The sequence below is a fragment of the Otolemur garnettii genome, unplaced genomic scaffold (assembly GCF_000181295.1).
Source record: "Otolemur garnettii isolate 467f Iridium unplaced genomic scaffold, OtoGar3 scaffold00004, whole genome shotgun sequence".
Classification (NCBI taxonomy): domain Eukaryota; kingdom Metazoa; phylum Chordata; class Mammalia; order Primates; family Galagidae; genus Otolemur; species Otolemur garnettii.
Window position 1 is genome coordinate 9,944,035 of NW_003852399.1, and position 22,451 is coordinate 9,966,485.

The 22,451-nt window shown below is 34.3% G+C and overlaps 1 protein-coding gene across 4 annotated transcripts in view; it reads left to right on the plus strand.

The window, feature by feature from the left end:
- Positions 1 to 22,451, plus strand: part of TAF2 (TATA-box binding protein associated factor 2) — a 72,716-nt gene that overhangs the window by 22,239 nt on the left and 28,026 nt on the right. For all 4 annotated transcript variants that reach the window (XM_003782382.2, XM_023517279.1, XM_023517282.1 and 1 more), the window contains 12 exons: positions 991 to 1,175; positions 3,090 to 3,203; positions 4,663 to 4,762; positions 6,400 to 6,485; positions 8,041 to 8,176; positions 9,430 to 9,584; positions 10,247 to 10,361; positions 10,763 to 10,872; positions 12,272 to 12,337; positions 13,737 to 13,989; positions 15,519 to 15,659; positions 18,336 to 18,446. In XM_003782382.2, the coding sequence (XP_003782430.1) occupies positions 991 to 1,175; positions 3,090 to 3,203; positions 4,663 to 4,762; positions 6,400 to 6,485; positions 8,041 to 8,176; positions 9,430 to 9,584; positions 10,247 to 10,361; positions 10,763 to 10,872; positions 12,272 to 12,337; positions 13,737 to 13,989; positions 15,519 to 15,659; positions 18,336 to 18,446 (1,572 nt within the window). The remainder of the gene's footprint in view (positions 1 to 990; positions 1,176 to 3,089; positions 3,204 to 4,662; positions 4,763 to 6,399; positions 6,486 to 8,040; positions 8,177 to 9,429; positions 9,585 to 10,246; positions 10,362 to 10,762; positions 10,873 to 12,271; positions 12,338 to 13,736; positions 13,990 to 15,518; positions 15,660 to 18,335; positions 18,447 to 22,451) is intronic.

The window sequence follows — 22,451 nt, forward strand, 5'->3', positions numbered from 1 at the left end:
TTTTTCTAAAAGTGAGTACTTTTTTTGATGAGTAGTATTTTTTTGTGATTTGTGTACCAAGGGGTTTCCTAATAATGATTTAGTTTAATACTTAACCAAAAAAAAATAATTTTGATCGTACATTTACAGCTTCCCTTGCCTTTACAATTCTGCAACAATTCAAAACTCTTTAGAAGGGCTTTCAAAATCTTCTAGCTAGAATTTGACCTTAATATTATATTAAAACTAGTTTACTCATAATTCTCTGATCATACTCATTTCTTCCTGTTTTTACTTTGGGATATTCTCTTTTACCATCCTCACCTATCAAACTTTTGTCCAACTCAAAAACATTACCTCAGATTCAGTCTCCTGCGTGAAACCTGAATGACCTGTGTCATTGTTGATGCTGCTCATTGGGCCTGGGATTTTAACACAAGGCAGTATATGATATTAGTGTGAACAAGGTGAGACATCACATAATGAGAAAACCAGAACTGCTGTTTCTCTTGGGGACATGTTTTATTTCCTAACTACCATTAAGCTTCCCTGCAGATATCAATGCATAGTTGAAATATTAGAGGAAGACTATAAAATTATTCTTGATATACAGATAGAATGACATTAACTCTTGATTACTAAGAGAGTAGTATAATGTCCAATGCTGACCAGGTTATATATTTATAAATAAGAGGTAAATTTATAATAAGCCTTGGAAAGTCTTTCTTGTTGTATAGACATATCAGAAGAAATTCAATGTATCTACGCATTCCACATTTCCTCAGACATAACTAATCATTAATTTTACAGTACAATGTATATTTTGTAAACATGTTCAGTAAGGGACTCAACTAATTTTACAACAGCATTTTCTTTCAGCTTCATTAAATTAATAAGAAAACTGGATTTGAACATTTATTTATAATTATTTATAATTAAGATATTTATGAAATTTAAAGTATTAAAGTTAACTCCTTCATTTAGAGGGTCTTCTCTGCTTTTTGTTTTCAGGTTACTCATTTTTGTTTACCCCAACTTCTTCCATTGCTGAAACATACCACATCATACCTTCATGAAGTCTTTGAATTTTATGAAGAAATTCTTACATGTCGATATCCATACTCCTGTTTTAAGACTGTATTCATTGATGAGGCTTATGTTGAAGTGGCTGCTTATGCTTCCATGAGCATTTTTAGGTTGGTATCTCTTCAAATTTGAAACACCTAAATTTGGGCTAATGATCTGGAGAAAAGTCACTGATTTGTGATCAATCTTAAGATACGTTTTTAATTTTTTTCCTTTAACTTAGCTGTAGTTCACTTTGTAAAAAATCTTGGGGTTCTTTTGGGTTTTTTTTGTTTTTTTGAGACAGACTCTCACTCTGTTGTCCAGGCTAGAGGGTCATTGTGTCAGCCTAGCTCATAGCAACCTTAAACTCTGGGGTTCAAATGATTTTCCTGCCTCAGTCTCCCAGGTAGCTGGAACTACAGTTGCCTGCCACAAAGCCAGCTAGTTTTTCTTTTTATAGTGGAGATGGGGGTCTCACTCTTGCTCAGGCTGGTTGTGAACTCCTGACTGATGAGCTCAAGAGATCCTCCTCTCTTGACCTTCCAGAGTGCAGGAATTACAGGCATGAGCCACTACCCCTGGCCAAAAAGGCTAGTTTTTGAAATTTAAAAATGTCAGGGCCAGTGCAGTAGCTCACGCCTATAATCTCAGCACTTGGGAGGCTGAGGTGGGTGGATTGCCTGAGCTCACAGGTTTAAGACCAGACTGAGCCAGAGCATGACCTCTTCTCTGAAAATAGCCAGGCATTTTTGCAGGCGCCTGTTGTCCCAGCTACTTGGAAGGAAGGCTGAGGCAAGAGAGTTGCTTAAGCCCAAGAGTTTGAGGTTGCTGTGAGCTTGATGCTATGACACCATGGCACTCTACAGAGGGTAACAAAGTGAGACTCTGTCTCAAAAAATAAATAAATAAAATGAAGTAAAATAAAATTTAAAAATGTAGAAAAACATGAAGAAATAAATTATAAGGTAACTCAAAAGATATATATTAGTATCAGCCAGAGTTAAGTGACACTAATATTTCTCAAATTTCTTAGTCTCTTTTCTGTTTATAAATTTTTTTCTTTCTTTTTTTTCTTTTTGAGACAAATCTCTATTACCCTCAGTGGATAAGAATGCTGTGGTGTCATCATAGCTCACAGCAACCTCAAACTCCTGGGCTCAGGTGACCTTCTTGCCTCTGCCTCCCAAGTAACTGGGACTACAGGCATGTGCCACCATGGCCAGCTAATTTTTTTATTTTTAGTAGAGATGGGGTTCTTGCTCAGGCTGGTTTCACCTTCCTAAGTACAAGTATTCCACCCGCCTCAGCCTCCCAAAGTGCTAGAATTACAGGTGTGGGCCACCACACCTCGCCTGCTTATAAATTTTTTTAAAAGCATACAAATTATTATTTGGGTAACTAGTATTTATTTTTCCTGGTACTATTTAAATATTTACTATTACGTTCAGAAATTTGTTTGTTTCTTTTTTTAAACAGAGAACGTTTTTCTTTTTTTTGCTCTCCTTACCTCCCTCTCTCCTTTCTTTCAAAAGTTTCAAATATAGAAGTTTTACGTCTGAAAGTCAGTCATTTTACTTTCACTGAACTTAAATCTTCTCATCTATAGAATGGGAATAATAATCCTGTCCCTTAATTTTCCAGAGTGGTATTAGAAGCATCCAGTGGGATAATGTATTTGAAAGTAAAAAACAGAGCACAAAGAATTCATAGTTATTAGTAGGAAAAGATTTTGAGAGACCCTTTCATATAAGGATCAGTTTCTGATTAATATACTATGAGGCTTCCACCTCCACTCTTCAAAAAGTTATTTACACATTTTAAGGAATTCAGTGGTAAACATTGTGTTTCTCACTTTCAGCAGAAATTACTAAGATTATTAATTTTAGTCAAATTTTGAAAATTAGAAAACTCTTTGGGAGACTATTACTATATTTCTCTTTTATACGTAACTTAACTTCTATTATTTTAAAAGTGGGATTATTTTACTTTGACTCAACAACTGTTATCTTCTTGTTTATAATTAGTTTTCTTTTAAATTCCAGCACAAATCTTTTACACAGTGCTATGATTATAGATGAGACACCTTTGACTAGAAGATGTTTAGCCCAGTCCTTGGCCCAGCAATTTTTTGGCTGTTTCATATCCAGAATGTCTTGGTGAGTGAACTCAAAGTCACCATTACTGGTTAAAAAAAAAAATCAGGAAAGTTTATTTTTATTCTATTTTCTTACAATGTAAAATGACCTTTGCCCTAATGGCAGGTTGATTATTCCACTGGGGGATGGTCAGGAAGTGACCCCACCACAGTGATTTGCACACATATGGTTAAGCTGAACAACTGAACATTTGAAAACAAATGGTCTCTGAGGTCAGTCCCTGACCCCCTCTAGTTGGTATGTGACTGTACTATTCTGTATATATGAGGATGTCCAGAAAGTATCCAGTCATTGTTAATATGATTTTGCATATTACGTGGCTTGATGCTTTCCAGGCATCCCTTGAATATTTAAAGAAAAATGATAAATATAAATTTTATGTTAACTTTTTGGCCATGAAATTAATTACTGCTGTAATTTACAATAAGTAGAAAGTAAGAGTTTTGATAAAACAGTATCTTAAAAAACTAAATACTTAGATCTTGTAAGAACTTAAATATACAGAAAATTCTAGTTGGAATTCTAATGTCAATATTCAAAGCATTTGGAAATATTCAAGGTGACATTTAAGGCAAAATAATGCTCTTGTACAGTACTGATAATGATAGAGAGATTTGCCTGCTAGTGCTTAGCTTTGTAACAATTTATTGAAAAAGAAGATAAGAGGTGTGTACACGTTTTATTTTCTTTTTTGATTAACTTGACATAATTTTGAAGAAAACACAGAACTTAAGATTTTAATTTATAATTGTAAACATTCTATACTATATATAGTACGTAAATCTTGATTTCTTTTTCTTTCTTGCTAGAGGGGAAGAGGGCAGATGACAAGGTCGCCTGATTTGTAATTTTCCTAAAATTATACATAATAGTGTCATTAAAGAATAGTACTTGGGACATGGTAGGTAAAATGTTGTGGATTAATGGATGGATAGATGAATATAAAAATGAATAAATAAGTGAATGGTATTAGTTTTTTTCCTGGAGAAACCAAAAAGTAAAGTGAGTAATTAAACTTTAGGTTTTAAAATGTTGTTGATAATGGCATAATGCATAGCATTGACAATAATAGATTGTGGCCTTTTAGAATTGAGCAAAACAGTCCTGACTGTGAGCAAGTATTTCCTTAGAGGCAGAGACATTAGGAACAGATTTTTGCAGGAGGAAAACAGTACTGTCAGAGTTGAGCACATACACTGATAAATTATCCTTGAAATAAGATTGACTATAAAGCAGCCTTACAATTAAAGGTAAAGCTACATGTGAAGAAGGTATAATGAATGGACATACAGAATTCCATTCAGTGAGAAGGAGTTGGGAAACCTCATAGTTTATCAGTAACTTTCAATTTCTCTAAGCAGGTAGGGGATGACACACTATACTTACTTCATTATTTTCTTTGATATTGTCTGAAAAGTTTTTATGACTGAAAGTCATTTATATCTTTATTTTTTCTTAGGTCTGATGAATGGGTATTGAAGGGAATTTCAGGCTATATTTATGGACTTTGGATGAAAAAAACTTTTGGTGTTAATGAATATCGCCATTGGATTAAAGAGGTAACAACAGCAAGATCCATTATCCACTAGAAAGTCAGTAAGACGTGGGAGTGTGCTCTTGATTTTCAAGTCTTACCTCCTTTGGATTGTAAAATGCTTTAAAAGTAGCAGTTAAAAGTCTCTCATTTTTCCTGGCAAAATGGGAATCATTTTATTGAGAAAGACTATTTTATCTAGTTTTCCACTGTGAGTATTGGCCCCTAAAGATTTTTCACCCCCATCTTCTTAACCATCACATAAGTTGTTAGAAGTGGCTCCTTATATTAATCATTTATCACTTTGATTTCTAAATTTGTTTAGCTTTGTGACTGTGTTAAGTCTTTCTGAGCATTATCTGTATAAGGAAGGCAATAGTGATATCTATCCCATGGACAGGGAGTATGAGACATGCACACGAAATTTATGGCCACCCTCTATATGTAATGTGCCTGGTCCTTTGCACATAATATATGCTGGCTTATCCTTGAATGCATTCATATCATTGTCACATCTTTTTCCTGCTATTTAAAAATTAAAAAATTCTTGGTGGTTGCCTGTGGCTCAAAGGAGTAGGGCACCGGCCCCATATACCGGAGGTGGTGGGTTCAAACCCGGCCCCAGCCAAAAACTGCAAAAAAAATGAAAAATAAAAAATTCTTGCCAAAAAGAAAAACAACAACTGTAGGTTGCTTAGCTGATTTTTGTCGTATACATATATATTTTAATTATAACATGCTTAGCTTCTTTCCTCACAGGCAGAAAAATGTCAGCCTTTAATTGCTTCATTAAACAAATCCCATCATCTTCTTGCCTTTTTTGTTTTATATATTATTATCATCCAAGCATAAACTCAAGTAAGCCAAAAAAGCCAAGGACTTTAACCATCTTGTTTCTCCTATTAAGATTCAAACATCTAGAACTGGAAGAGTTTATTCTTCATTTCAGAAACTGTTAAAGAAGAAGAAGAAAATTAACACAATACTTATTGTATTTATTGTAAACATTTTATAAATATGTATTAATAATCTTAATTCTCCTAACTACCTGTTATTGTGCCTATTTTATGAGGAAACTAAGGTACACAGAGGTTAAATTATTTGATTAAAGTACATAGCTAGTAGGTAGTAGAGCCAGTATTCAAACTGTTAACTACTTCACTCTGCTGTTTACCACTTTTCTGTCCTGCATCTATATTTTTTATACTAGTCGTGAGTTTCCAATACAGTAATGGTGATATCATTTTTTCATGTAAACATTTTCTTTTACTTTGATTTTTAGAAAGTAAAAATTTTTAAATGATGGATTCCTGACATAAATTATCCTGATTTCTTTTTACTTGCCTAAATCCCCAGAAGTAACATTTTCAGAGAAGGAAGAACTAAACTTGGAAGACGGGTCAGAGAGGTTGAGAAGAGCTATAAGAAACAGTTGACAGGCTGCTGGCCAGCACTGACTTCACAAAGTAGAGAAGGCTGTTTGGCTCTTACCATTCTACCAGCCTTGTATTCTGCCTTATTGATAAGAAGATACTCTCCAAATACATTTTACTTACTTTAAGAAATTTACATGCTGATTCTAGGAAATGAGAATTCACAGGTTAGTTCTCCAGTCTGATACATAAAAAATTTTACTGACTTCTATTTTTATATCTTTCTTAGGAGCTAGACAAAATAGTGGCATATGAACTAAAAACTGGTGGAGTTTTACTACATCCTATATTCGGTGGAGGAAAAGAGAAGGATAAGTATGTTTATTGTTCAGAGATGACATTATAAACCTTGGCTACATACATGAGTTTGCTTTATTCTATTTAAGAGCTAAGTAATATTCCACTGTACCTTGGAATTTAATTTAATCTTTCCCAAATTACTGTTCATTACTAAAGGTTACAAACTCATAAGATTGGAAGTGTTAAAAGAAATATAAAAATAATTTTTTTCAAGTGTTGGGTTGATAAAATATTTTAAATTTTAATATGCCACATTTTGAAGGAGCTGTAATCCACTTCATAGCTATTTGTGCTACTACAACAAGATGCCACAGACTGGGTAATTTATAAACAATAGACATTTATCTCTCATGGTTCTGGAGGCTGGGAAGTCCAAGATCAAGGAACCAGGGCTGCTCCCTGCTTCCAAGATGGTGCCTTATTGCTGTACTCTCCACAAGGGAAGACTTTGTGTCCTCAGATGGAAGGACAAGAGAGCGTTCTCTTCAACTTCAAGCCTTTTTATGAGAGTGTTAACGAAAGTAGAGCCCTCATAACTTAATCACCTCCCCAAAGCCACACCTCTTCAAACTGTTGCATTGGGGGTTAATGTTCAACATGAATTTTGGGGAGGACACCATCATTTAAACTATAGCACTACTAATACATTAATTGTGAGAGTATAGTTTTATATAATGTTTTTGAAAGGTAGTTTGTTGGTACTAACTAAATTCTAGATTGGGTAATTTTTAGATCCAATAATTCTTCTAAATATGTCATCATATAGAAATTACACTTCTGGGCCTTTATTGTACAGAAATACTTGCACATGTATAAAAAGATATTCAGTGTAGCATTATTTGGAATAAGAAATTGTAAACAATTTAAATGTTCACATATGTCATGGATATTTTCATCTAGACTTTATCTTTTTCATCATTTCATAATTTTTAATTTTTACATAGTCATTTTGGTCTTATGTCTTGCAGATTTTGTATTGTTCTTTCAGGAAATTTTTTCCATCCTAAAATTATGAATTTTCTTTTTATTTATTGCTTTTGTTTGTTTGTTTGTTTGTTTGTTTGTTTTTTGAGGCACAGTCTGTCCCCCAGGCTGGAGTGCAGTGGATGATCATAGCTCACTGCAGCCACAAACTCGTGTGCTCAATTGATCCTCCCACTTTGGCCTCCCAGAGTGCTAGGCCACCACACCTGGCCTCTAGTACTTTTATAATTATTTTCTTTTGTTTGTTTTATGTATGTAATCCATCTTAAATATATTTTTGTGTTTGCTCAATGTTGGCGTATTGGTTGGAATTGCATTGATTGTAATGATGAATTTGGGGGTAATTGAAATAGTCACAGCATTGTGTCTTCCTATCTAGAAGCTCAGTATTTATTTCCATTTATTTAAATTTTTTCAGTGCTTTTTAGTAAAACTTCAGATTTTTCTTCCAGTTAAATTTATTTTTAGTATTTCTTAGTATTCAGGTACTCATGAGGTTTTTGATCTATTGTCTTGATATAGCCATAATTTATTGTTTAGTACTTAAATTTCTTATATTAAATAAATCTGCTTACTTTTTTTTTAGTCCAGCTTCCCATCTACATTTTTCAATAAAGCATCCACATACACTTTCTTGGGAATACTACACTATGTTTCAGTGTAAAGCTCACCTTGTGATGAGACTGATTGAAAATAGAATCAGTATGGAATTTATGCTACAAGTAAGTGTTAAAGTTAAGTAAACAGTGGTAAAGATCTATTCTATATGTATATAATCTGAATGCTGTTGTAGAGAATAGGAAGCATCTGAGTTTGTGGTTTTGTTTGCCTACTAGGAATAATGGAGTTTGGTTTGTTTTTTTCTTTTTTATAGAGGCAAGGTCTTACTCTGTCTCCTGCCTAGGCTGGAGTGCAGTGGCTAGATCATAGCTCACTGTAACCTCAAACTCCTGGGCTCAGGCCATTCTCCTTCCTCAGCTTTCTGAGTAGTTAGGACCACAGGTGCCCACTGCCATACCTAGCTAATATTTTTATTTTTTATAGAGATTGTGTCTCAGTATGTTGCTGGTCTTGAAATCTTGGCCTCAAGTAATCCTTTCACCTCTGCCTCCCAAATTACTGGGATTACAGGTGTGAACCACCACATCAAGCAATAACCTCTGCTTTTTATTTTTTTTTTCCTAAGATGCAGAATGGGTATCAATACGTGACCACTTAGCACATAATTATTATGAAGATAAAATTAGAATGTGGAGATGAAAGTAAAACATAGTTATGCATATTATATTTATAATACATAATATAATATTTATATTTTGTATTACATTGAGGATGAAATGTCATTTAGAAATGTTTTCAATAGAAAAAAGCAGACCAATTTAAAAGATGTTTATTTTTACTATTGCTAACTTTTGCCATGTATTTTAAGGAAATTTTGGTATGACTAGTTGAGATCTAATAATTGAGCAAGTGGAATATCTTGAGATGTATTATAAATGTTTAGCCACTTTTTTCATTGATAACATTCTTAGAGGTAGGTAAAAAAATAATTAACTTACTCCTTGTAAAAAAGCATGTTAGTTTGCCCTTAAATTTTTTTAGTCTTCTGTCCCTCACCTTGTGTTTATAATGTAAAACAGAAACACTAATGAAAGATGGTCCACAGAGAGCCACTGAAATTTTTGGAGTGGTACAAATCCTAATGTTATTATAATTCTTAATAAACACAGTATTCTTTGTCTAGTACATCTTTAACATTTATTAATGTTTATATAAAGAATGGTTTTATATTCCATTTAAACCTTGGCATGTTAAGTATTGCTGGGATTCTTTAACTAGAGCATCTATATAATAATTTATGAAATTGTTGTCTTCTCACGTTGACTGTAAGAAAGTTATAGTGCAACGTGGGTATAGTACACAATTCAAAGTGACGTTAATGTGAATTTACTAAATGACACTTTTATCCTAACAGGTTTTCAATAAACTGCTAAGTCTGGCTAGTACTGCTTCATCACAGAAGTTCCAGTCACATATGTGGAGTCAGATGTTGGTTTCCACATCTGGATTTTTGAAATCCATTTCGAATGTCTCTGGCAAAGACATCCAGCCTTTAATAAAGCAGTGGGTGTATCCTTTTCAATAGCAATTCAACAAAGTGGGGAAGGGAATAGTGTATGCATGTAAGGGGAATATAGAAAAGGACTTTGGTATGAACTGTTGATGTTTTTAATAGTAGAAATAGCCGTGAACTGTGAATCATTTTCTCTAAGATGACTACTAAACATTGAGTTACACACACATACATGTTTGTAATTGTGAAGCTTGGCGTACTGTATTTTAAACTGCTTCTTAGTATGTGGGTAAAGAAATAGGTTTGATGGTGGGCAAGGTAAATAATCCACCAGACAAGCCTGTAGGATTACTTGTAAAATGCAGTCGTCTGGTGGCTTTTAAATGTGGTTAGAGGTTGGCAAGACTTGAGTAGTATCTTGGAATTTTGCTTGCATTTTCCATTTCAAAACACTATTATATTAATAACCCAGTGTAGTGGTTTTGCTACTTTAAAAACACAAATTTTTCAGTATTTCAGAAATTTTATTTAAATCTGGGGAAGCATTTTTCACAAGAATTCTGAATACTTTGCCACCTGGTTTACATAAAAATGCTTTCAAACTTTGAACTGGTAGGAATGCATCTCAAAATTATTAATACTGTGCCGTAATGAATAACTTATTTTGTTTAGTACATAATTTATTTCAGTATGTAAAATTTCCTTTACAATTCTTCAGGGACCAGAGTGGAGTGGTAAAATTTTATGGAAGTTTTGCATTTAATAGAAAACGAAATGTCTTAGAATTGGAAATAAAACAAGATTATACATCTCCAGGAACTCAGAAATATGTGGTAAATGTTCTTTAAGAAATGGCCTTTGGCAGTGCTCTCTCCCCAGTTGCAGTATAGGAATGGCTTAGAGGTGGGGTTACTAATTAGATGTTTCATACTGAGATTTTAAAGAGAATGAATTTATAAAACATTAACTTTGTCAGTGAAGGAATGAGGAGGTACAAGCAGAGATTTCAGAGGACTTTAATTCTCCTAATTTTAAGTTTGCCCTTCAGTTTTTTAGTCTTCCATCCCATTCTCCCCGTTCTTCCTTTCTTTGGCACCATTTGCCTATCTCTGATTCCAAGTATACATTTTAAGTAATATTGTTTTATATATTGATATAGATCTATCTGCACACATAAGCATACATATTAGTTAATTTCCATCACACCTTTTAACAGTATTTTTTTTCTTTGAAGGGACCACTTAAAGTGACAGTGCAAGAGTTAGATGGATCCTTCAATCATACATTGCAAATTGAAGAAAACAGCCTTAAACATGATATACCCTGCCATTCCAAAAGCAGAAGGTAGGCATTAAATCATAACTGTAAACTGAAAGTCCTACAGATTAAAATGCTGAAATAACAATTCCGTTGCATGCCCAATTTTTTAGGTAAAAAGCCTGTTATCTAGTGTCTTTTTTCCTCCATTTTACTTCAAATTAGTGTTGTCAGACATTCTTGCTTCCTTTCTGTTTGTGGTGACATTTTGTCTTTAGAGTTATATAACTGCTTTATAGTTTGAGAATCCTGACATTATAGGAAAGGAGAGGGTGAGTTAGAGTTTTTAGAGCCAGGAAAAATTTAAGACGTATCACTTAGGTTCAACTTAGGTTTAGTTTTGTTGGAATAATATCTATGGGAAATATTTAAAAAAAGACGATGGAAGAGCTGGATATGTTCAGCCCTCCATCTTGTTTACTATGTCTCCTTTTCCTTTGTCTTTATAGCAATATGCCTCTACAGCAATTCTTGATCTCTTTCAATGGAGATAGCCACTCCCCAAATTTCTAAACTATTTACCTTTTATTTAATGTATTTTTTCCTTTACCACTTATTTAACTCAGCAGTTAGTTGGTCCTCTGAGTAATGAAAGATGAGAACATCTCTGTTCTTTGCTGGAGGAATATCAGCATTTTAGGAACAGAAGTTTCACATCGATGGCTTTTTGTTTAGTTCATCTTAGACAGAGGTTACATTAATTTTGAAAGCCTTCAGAGAACTTGATTCTGAGATCTTTCTGTAATTATTCTTTTCTTTTGCAGTTTTTGGCCGGGGCCAGGTTAGAACCTGCCACCCCCGGTATATGGAGTTGGTGCCCTACTCCTTTGAGCCACAGGTGCTGCCCTGTAATTATTCTTAATCTAAGAAAATTCTTAATTCAAAGTGAAATGCCTATTTCTTTTTGTCCTGTCCACCTTGGAAATTCAGAACTTGTGATTGCTACCCTCAGGCCTTCTTTCTCTAGAGTGATAGTGTATCTTTGGAGTACTCTTCAGTGCGAGGAACATGGGGAGGAACATGGGAGCACTTCGTTCTTTGTTCCTATTTTTGTTTGCCCTTCCCTGAGTTGTTAGTGTGTTATTCACCAGGTTTTGTGATGTGGGAGTGACTTACATAGGAACAGTTGCTTTTGTTTTTGCTTCTCTTAAATTTTGTGCATATTAATTGGTTATATATCTTAATACTCATAAGATGTTTTATTATCCTAATCACTTTCATTACAAGGATATCTCATACAACGCTTAAGTCAGGGCTTTGGTGGGCTTATCAGCAGAACAGTGTTCATTTTACCTAATGGACAAGTTTTTGTTCCATACCCACCCTCCTGCCCTCCAAAATCCTTTATGTGAACTTTAGCTGCCCTTAATCTCCATTCAGAATTGAAAATCACAAATTTTTTAAACTTACTTTTCCTTAAATATAGGAATAAAAAGAAAAAAATCCCACTGATGAACGGAGAAGAAGTTGATATGGATCTTTCCGCAATGGAGTAAGTTAGTTAAATTAAATTTAAGACTACAGTATTTTCTGCATTTTCATTTGTCTCGTTTATTAGTCATATCTAAAAAGATATAATTGTCCTCCAAATGAATACTTTCTTAAAGTAAACATAAATCCTATGGTAAGAGCAAATTTTACATAAAATCATAACTAGTCAAAGAGATTAAAATACGTTTGCCTTGGCCTAAGTGATGGTTGTGGTGGTAGGCACAGTCCTCACAAGGCAGCTTTCTTGTTCTCTCTTGGTGGCCAGGAACTCGGCTTCTCAAATTGCAACATGCATGCAAATCTCTTGGAGATGTTAAAATACCGTAACTGATCTAGTACTACTCTAAGGGAGCCTGATAATTTGCATTTCTCGCCTAAGCTCCCAGGTGATACTGATTTTCTTTGTCTTTGGAATAGGACTTCAGGATACTTTGAGGCTCCCTGTGCTTGCAAAGCAATTTTAAAAACACTATTCTAAATTTTATGTGGTAAAATTTGTTGATTGACAGTGGGGTTGTTTTAGTGTTTTTTATTTTTAAAGTAATACAGTTCAAATATCCTATTTTACCCATCCATTCTGGGTCTGTATATCTTTTATAAAACATCTATTATTAGTTACTAACTCTATTGCCAAATTATCAATACTCTTTATACTTATACACAGGTTATGTTCACGGATTTTGCCCTTCAAGATAAGTGTTAAGTTTAATATTTAAATATAACCACAAGTATTCTATCTATAGTCACCACCCAGTGGCATTTGTTGAGTTGCATTAGTGTCACAGGTAGTATTATTTTGATGAAAGTGTTGATACAGACTAAATTTTTAAAACTGTGTTTGTTACTTTGAGAAGTACATGAGGATAAATTTGTGATATGCCTCCAAATAATGATTTCATAATGTGCTGTTTGAAAATGATGATCATGAGTCTAAGCATTTTAAAGAAGTGTTAAATGTCAGCTAAACAAATTATTTTAGTAAAATAAATGCTTGTTTTTTAGTCCTAAATTGATTTCCATTAAAGGGAATTACTGTTAGGCTATCGGAAGTTGAGAAATTTGTCTTACTCTCTTTTCACATTACAAACCACAATCTCAAAAATAGTATTTTCAGATGAAAAATGAAAGATTCAGTTTCCTTTGTGACAACTCTTTTCTTATCCCTGAAGAAAAATAGATACACCAAAATCGTTGTAGATTAGACGCTGTGAGAAAGGTGAACTACATTAAACACAATGAGGAATTCGTCAGTCCAGTTTAAACAAGTGAATGCAGTGAAACTTTGGGTAGTCTGAACTACTATGGCTAAAAGAAAACCTTGGTTTGATTTTTTCCCTATAAACTTATGGACTTTATATAAGTTTTAAAAATTAAAAGAAGAAAATTTTACTTTCTTTCAGTGCTGATTCTCCTTTGCTGTGGATAAGGATAGACCCAGATATGTCAGTATTGAGGAAGGTAGAATTTGAGCAAGCTGATTTTATGTGGCAATATCAGCTCCGCTATGAGAGGGATGTTGTTGCACAGCAGGAATCCATTTTGGCCTTGGAAAAATTTCCCACTCCGGCATCTCGGCTTGCACTCACAGACATTTTAGAACAAGAGCAGTGTTTCTACCGAGTAAGAATGTCAGCTTGCTTCTGCCTTGCAAAGGTGAGATTATATATAGTAGATAGGAAACAAGATGACTACCATATATATATATTTTTTTCAAAACCTCTGAGAATAAAATAAAATTCACGTAGTCTTTAAATTACTTGGTAGCTGATTCTTTGAAAGCATTTGCCAAATGCATTTAACAGAACTGTTATAAATGAAACATTTTTTGACCTGAAGAAAGATATGCACAACAATGTACTAATTGTCAAATGGAGAAGTCAGATTTTAAAATCAAAGAAAATTTTCAAATTTTATTGAATTGCCAACCTCATTTTTAAAGCAACGAACATATTTGGTAAGAAAATCCTTGGTTTGACTGATATTATACATTATAGTACATGAGATCAGTTAAGTCTTAATTATCCCGCTGTGGTAATTATTTTATATTAATTAAGCCCTTAATAATCAGTATTAGTGGTAAATAATTTAAAATGATAGGCTCTATATTTAACATTCTAGAAAAGTTAAGTTATTAAGAAAACCCAATATTTTTCTTTACATGCAAAAAAAATCTGGAGGTAGAACAAATGAAAACCAGAAAAATGCAGACAAAATTTTGGCCAGAAATTACATTTTCCAGGTGTTTGGAAAGCATCTTGATAATAGATTCATTCCTATTTACTGACTCTTGCCTTCCTCGCTGGTAAATGCATTTGTCTTTATATTTCAGTAAATTGTAATTGTTTAGATTCGTTTTATCTTTAATGATAACAAATGAGTAGTTGAAGTCCTCTGTTCTCAGATAGATGAGGAAAAACAGTGATTTTCTGCAGTAATCATCTGCTCTGGATATAATTTTATTGCTTCTCTAAAGACATTTGTGATTCTTGCATACTAAGATTTCAGCAGATCCATAAAGTTGTAGAATATGTTGTTTAAAAGTTAATCATGGGGCAGCCTGTGGCTTAAAATAGTAGGGCACCAGCCCCATATGCCAGAGGTGACAGGTTCAAACCCAGCCCCAGCCAGAAATTGCACACACACATAAAAAATAATAATTAAAAAATAAAAGTTAGCCATAATTTCTTTCTAGGCATGGTTTTATATTCTCTAAAAATATTGATAACAACATGTGGATTTTTTTTTTTTTTTGTAAAGCCTTAAATAGCAGCACTGCATTTGGCTTGTTTTTCAATTAGGGTAGATTGAAAAACCTTTAAGATTAATGTTAATGTTTCTCTTTGATAAATTTAAAACATTAGAGTTACATCTGCTTAAAGGAATAAAGACAAACTTATTCAAAATAAAAGTATTTTGCATACATTTTCTTAAAACATAAAATACTGTTATTTAGAAATTAACTTGTAGAAAATAATTATAAGTACACCTAAATTTTTTTGTTGGGTGAGTTTGTATATTTTCTTAAAAATGGGGATAAAATAGTAAATTTTATTAAGTTTTTGAGAATTGAAATTATTGACAACTAATCTAGTTGTACTATCAATAACTTTGAAAGCTGTTTTATTTATTTAAAAATGTTTGTAACAGTAATGGAAATTATTTCATTCTCTAATGATTTACAGATTGCAAATTCTATGGTGAGCACATGGACAGGACCACCAGCCATGAAATCACTCTTTACTAGAATGTTTTGTTGTAAAACTTGTCCAAACATTGTGAAAACAAACAACTTTATGAGCTTTCAGAGTTACTTTCTACAGAAGGTACAGTTTACTTTCTGATTTCTCACGGTTGTTTTTATATATCTCAGTTTAACTTGGGGATTGTTTTAAATAATAGGTGTGTTTACTTTCTTTGTTTTTGTTCTTTTCTTTGCATGGAGAGTTTTTCCCAAAAGTTTAAGTGATAGTTTATTGATTTTTTATGATTTATATGCATGTAATTCACTATAGTACTAAAGTGAATAGAAATGGTTAATTTGCCTTTTTGGTTGATTATGTGGGTATGAAGCAGTGAGTAAGCCCTTCGGATGGCAGTCCTTGCAGAATGTCGACAGCTCATCTGAACCCAGAGAGCTCTACTTCTGTCCCAGCTTTGTTATTCACTAGCAGTTTGCTCATGGGCGGGTTTCTTAACCTTCTAAGCCTCAGTTTACTCTTATAAAATTAAGTAAGATTAAGTATATAATGTGTTTTATACTATACCTACTACCTGGTAAGTTTTCTGTGGATGGTAATTTAGAAAGTAGTGATGTGAGATGGTTAGAGTCACTGTTTTAGGGAAGGATATAGGATACAGTGTGGCTGATAAAAGGACATTTTGGGTGTGTTTAGGGAACTTGGTGCAGAGAAAAGAGCTAGTGAAGAGGGAGAAAGAAAATAGTCAAATGAGAGAAAGTAAATATAAAAGAGAGAAGATGGACCAAGTTCTGAAGGTGTTAGTTACAGTAAGGAAGTACATTTTAGAAAAGATAAGAACATACCTTTTTCTTAGGTGGAGTGCAAATTAAAAACAAATGAAAAGATAAAGATGTTGAGGAAGGTTCTAGGCAAGTTGAAATTTCCGTATGCTGGAGGAAAAAGTAAAAGAATTTTCCAGCAGTAATCCTGGGTGTCTGTTGAGAGTGGAAGTCATGATATACTTAAAGTAAATTTATCAGCAGAACAAATTTAGGATGATCCAGGTTTGGGGTAAAGGTAGTATCAGAGTTATCAAAGAAGTCTGTGGCATCCTATTATTTTATTTTATTATTATTATTATCATTTTAGGGACAGAGTCTCACTTTGTTACCCTTGGTAGAGTGCTATGGCATCACAACTCACAGTAACCTACAGCTCTTGGGCTTTAGACGATTTTCTTGCCTCAGCCTCCCAAGTAACTGGGACTACAGGTGCCTGCCACAACGCCTGGCTATTTTTTGTTGCAGTTTGGCTGGGGCTAGGTTTGATCCTGCCACCCTAGGTATATGGGGCCAGCACCCTATTCATTGAGCCATAGGCACCACCACCTATTATTTTATTTTTAAGAACTGAACATTAGATAGTACTGAAATGTCTGTATTGCCCTTTTACTAATTTTGATATGGAAACAAGTTAATTTCTGTGTCTACCTAATATATCTCTTTTATTATGCCATTGTGCTTCCATAAACATTAGATCAGTATTTCAAATTGGAATTGTGAACCATTAGTGAGTGGGTCATGAAATCTGTTTAGAAGTTTTGTTTATTTTTTTAAATAAAAGAAGACAAAATAGGCAGTATCTCAATGCTTCATTGGTGATGAGGGTAAATATAAGGCTTTTTAGATTTTATTTTTTAGTTTGTATACATTATATGTAAAGTGTATGTGTGTATGTGTGTGTGTTAGGTTGAGTTATAAAATATATTTTTTCTTGTAAGTTGTAGTTAAAAAAGCTACAAAGTCAATCTTTCTAGACCAATTCCCCTTTTGTATAATACTTCTAGTGGGCAGGAACGAGAGAGGGAGGATTGGTACCTAAATCAAACTTGAGTCCCAAAAGGGCAGGACTGGCATAGGACTCATATTTCTATGGAAAAGAGCCTTTCTCACAGTTCTTATAGCATTAACATTGACTACTGTTGCTTCTATTTTTTCTGTTTCTTTAGGCAAGCAAATGAGCCATCCATTCTCCTTTCTGACCTCCAATTTAGAGGTTATAGTTGAATAAGAAGAGGGGATAGTCCATATCTCCTCACGTCCTAAGGACTAAGGTTTCTACTCATCTGTAGTTCTGCCTAGAGTTTAGTTGGCTTTGTTTTACTGATAGTTATCACTATATATGAGTCATGTTTCTACTTAGAAAAGTTGCCTCTGAAAATTTGGAAAGGGGAAAGTTAGGCTAGATTTCAGTACCATTTCTCCTTGGATTGAGGATTGGGTAGTAGGAGAATCAGTGTGTTCTAAGACTAATGATAATGCTCTACCATATGCCACATGACTCCAGCTACTATGTCATTTAATCCTAAAGCTGGTTGTTAGGAAGTGAGGCTTCTAAGTAAGCAACTAGCTTACTAACATCTAGTTTAGTAGGTAGTAGGGCCTGAGTTGAATACTAGTCTTCTATAGCTAAAATTCATACCCTTTCCATTATATCTACACAGAAGTGGATTTAGACAGTTTAGATTACATACTTGGTATATATCCTCTAGCAAATGAGAATCAAGGCACATGGCTTGCAGAATGTGTCTAGTCATGCAGCTCTGCCCTTGGTTTCCTGCCCAGCTCTTTTCTTTTGTTAGATGCTTTGAGACAACATATTTTCAGTAGGAGAGGGTGGGGCATAGGGTATAACACTCTCCAGTACCTATGTTAACTACATAATAACTTTTTTATCTGTATAGTTTAATGGATTATAGTAAGGAAAATGGAAGAGTTGGGTTATGTGCTTAAAATAAGTCTCTTTTTTTTTTTTTTGTAGACTATGCCAGTTGCAATGGCTTTATTAAGAGATGTTCATAACCTCTGTCCCAAAGAAGTATTAACATTTATTTTAGATTTAATCAAGTATAATGACAACAGGAAAAATAAGGTAAGGTGTTTTTTTTAATATTATAGGACCATCCAGTTATATTTTATTTTTAAAGATACTTTTAATCTACAGAATCACTGTTGAGTCCGTGTACTGGAAACTTCTAAGGAGAGAGACATACAAACATGATTTTTTTAAGATAACCAGTAGATAAAAACCGAGATTAATTGGTTTTTGAATGTTCCTAGGTCTCTTGTAGTGTGGAGATAGTAGTCTATCAGATTTGGGGGATCCAGCTAATATTTCTCTTGGTTAAGTCTTACAAAGCAATTTTGTTTTTATTTTACCAAATGATGCTCAGAAAATAGTTCCCAATTGAGATTAACTTGTCCATTGATGAATTTTTTTTTTTATCATTGTGTGGTTTTATTCATTTATTTAGCAAATAGTTATTAGTGTCATGCTTTGAAAGTTATCTCACCTTTCTTGTTACCAATTTAACAGTCATTAAATGTTTTTGAGAATATATGCTCTGCTAGGTAGTGTACCGTGTTAAACAGAAAGAAAAGATGGTTGATGTCTTCCGGAATTTCATTTATTCATTAAACATTTACTGAAAAACTACTGTATAGAGTAGTCTAATTCTGGACCCACAAGGATGCAGCCTCGTAGGAGAGTCAGACAAGTAAACAGTTAATAGTCACATGTGGTAATTGCTGCACAATGGAAGTACACACGACTTCCTGGGATAGTTGTTTCTCAGTGTCCATGAAGGATTCGTTCCAGGACCCCCCTCAGATACCAAAGTCTACAGATACTTATGCCCCTCATGTAAATGGTATAATATTTGCATATATTCTTGGTACTATAAGTGCTTTTTCTACATTTTTTATTTTAATTAATTTTATTGTTTTGTAACATTGTTTCTTGTGCTTTTATTTCACTTTGAATGTTTTTCTTCCACAAAGTTATAGAATTATAAGAATTGATGAAATTGGAAAGGTAGTCCAGTTTACCCTCTTGTTGTCCATGGTTCTCAGTTCTGTCATATGTATTAAATTTGTGGAAGCTTACTGAATCAGAAGATATATTCAATTCAGGGGTGTGTGTGTGTAAAACACTCCCTTGAATGATTCTGAGAACTTCTTCTCTATCCTATCTGTAAACTTTCTAGGCCAGTTACTATATACTTTATATAGAGAGGATGCAAAAGAAGGTATGTATATTTTAAGAAAGCAAAGAAAAACTGTATTAAATTTGTAATACCAGGTCACACAAAAACTGTATTAAATTTGTAATACCAAGTCACATGTGACTTTTACAGTTATAAGAGGTCCTCAAATGTGACTTGTATTCATCTTTTCTTATTCATATATATTACTGGATTGTCTTTGGGTGTGGAGAACCTGGCAACTTCCATTGGGACTACTGGGCTTTGGTTACTGGGTCATAACCATCCACCCACAATTCATCTCCAGTTCTGGCTGTCTTGAGGAAATGGGGTTCATTGGTAGCTGTTTGGAGCAACTCATTAGCAAATACAGCATGATGTTTCTTCTACTTTCATAGCAGTTTAGAGTACATACTTGGTATATTTCCTCCAGCAAGTGACAAACAAGGCACATGGCCTACAGAGTGCATCCAGTCGTGCAGCTCTGCCCTCGGTTTCCTGCCAAGGGTTCATTGGTAGCACAGAATTCATTTTCCATCACAGGATTCATGCCAAGAGCCTGCATCAAATCCTGGACGGAGTAGTTTTTGGAATCTCTGGATCGCTTCTAGCTCTTGCACTGTCAACTGCTGGTCTTTGTTGACAGCCGGTAGTTTTTGGAGTCCCTGGATTGCTTGGAGCCTTCGCACTGTCAGCTGCTGATCTTTGTTAAGGGTGGCCGGTAGTTTTTGGAGTCCCTAGAATGCTTCTAGCCTTTGTACTATCAGCTGCTGATCTCTGGCAAGGGCAGCCCGTACACTTCTCCTCACTGCCAGCTGCTGGCGTTTGTTAAGGGCAGCCGGTTCACTTTCAGCATTCTCACATGTTCTGCGTGTTTGAGGCACTCTAGAACATTGATCACTTTGAACAGATTCTCAACCATCTTTGAAGAATTCATGTCACACTTTTATTTGCAGCGTCTTCATTGCATGATTCCCAAAAGCTTCTGAATCACCCGAATAGTTTCCACAGAGGAATGTTAATTTAAAGCTTAACACAAAATTTGATGCAGATTTGTTGTTCTACTTAGTCATTTTGAATGTGACGGCCACATAGTACACCCGCTCTCTCAACGGCTCTAGCACCCACTGACTAGTACAGAGAAGTCATCGTTGTTCATGCATGCACATGCCAGTCCATTTTCCTATTTTTTCTTAATAGAGAAGGGTCTTACTTTTGCTCAGGCTGGTCTTGAATTCGTGAACTCAGGCAGTCCACCCGCTTCCCCTTCTCAGAGTGCTAGGATTATAGGCATGAGCCACTGTGTCCGGCCCCAGTCCACTCTCTACGTTGCTGGGTTACATCAGTGTCGAGCAAACTGTTTTCATTTTATTAACAATGGCTGGATACTTTGCATACAGGCCTCATGTATGTGTATGAAATTTCTCTACAATCTTAAGGTGTGCAAAATTGATACCAAAGGATTGTCATTAAAAACACTTATCATTCTTGGCTGTAGTATATGGATTTGGGGGGTGGGAGAGAATGGGAATTTTTGCTCTACTACGTGACGCTCCTTGGTTGTGTTCCACAAATTACTTCTTCAGTTTGTCTCTTATAACCTGGGGGTGAGAGATAATCAAGTTTGTTCAATCATTGTTAACAGTTTCTGTGAGAACTGGATGTGGTCTGAGGATAAAAATTAAATGTTTTGGTTTCCCTACTCAGGTCTACTTCTCATTTTTCATTTCTATATCCATTCTCTTACCTAAATGTTTAGATATAAAAAAGGGTGCTCTTAATTTTGTTGGTAAAGTAGTTATTGGAGATAACAAATTAGTAAAAAGTACTTGAAGCAAACCTGTAGACATGATTTGAATAATCTCTGAATGGTATGAAACAAAGCTCAGATACCGTGAAAGAAAATGTTGATAAATGCAACTGTGTTGAAATAAAATTAGCATGGTAAAAACAAGAAAATCATGATCATTCTCTTGGGCTCCAGTAGATAGAAGCTACAGTGCTTAATTTTTCGGTCATTGGAGTAGTCTGAAAGCAAAACTTTATCCATAGTGAACACTTTCAGGTTATTTTCCTTTGGTTTTGTTTGTTATTAATGTGCCTTGTGGTTTTTCCTGCCCAGTATCTGAACCAAAAAATGTTTAGAGACTCCACATTAGTATGTGAGGCTCTGCCTCCACAATGAAAGTCAAAAAGGGACAGGTCTTCCTCTTCCAGTTGCCTGGCAGTTGGTGTGAGCACAAAATATTTTTAAGATGACTAATAGAACTAATTCACTCTTTTCTGTTCATATTCCCAGGCCAGGGCATCTAGTTTGCTGAGTTAAGTCAAGCCACATCCAGATTACCTTTTAATAAACTGCTTTTCTGGGAATTAACAGGGGCATGGATTTAGATTTTGGTTTTTTAACCATTTCCTTCTCAGTTTCTGCTTCTCTGGCAGGACTCCTACTATTCATAGTTATGTCTTCTGTACTGGCCCTCCAATTTCCTTATGCTTTTCCTTCTGTTTTCTATCTGTTTTTTGCTCAAAATTTTGGCAGAGTTTGTTTTATATTTTATATTTCAATTAAATTGGATTCAATTCTCTGCATGTTTCTTTCTTTTTAAAATAATGTTAGGCTACTGGAAGACACACCTTAATTGGTTATTTCTCAGTATTCAAAATAGTTTTGAACTTTTTTTTATCGTCTAGGATTTTCTTTTCTTGAATTCTCTTTCTTCCAAGTTGCTTTTTTTCTGTTTGTTCTAGTCTTTATATTTTTTGTGATGATGCTTACTTCAAATATCTGGTGATCCTTGGTTGTGGGTTTTGTATTAGAGCATTCAGTAGCTGGTCTGAAGCTTTGTCGCAGCAGGATGTGGGCTGCAGTCTCCTTTTAGTTGACTAGCAGA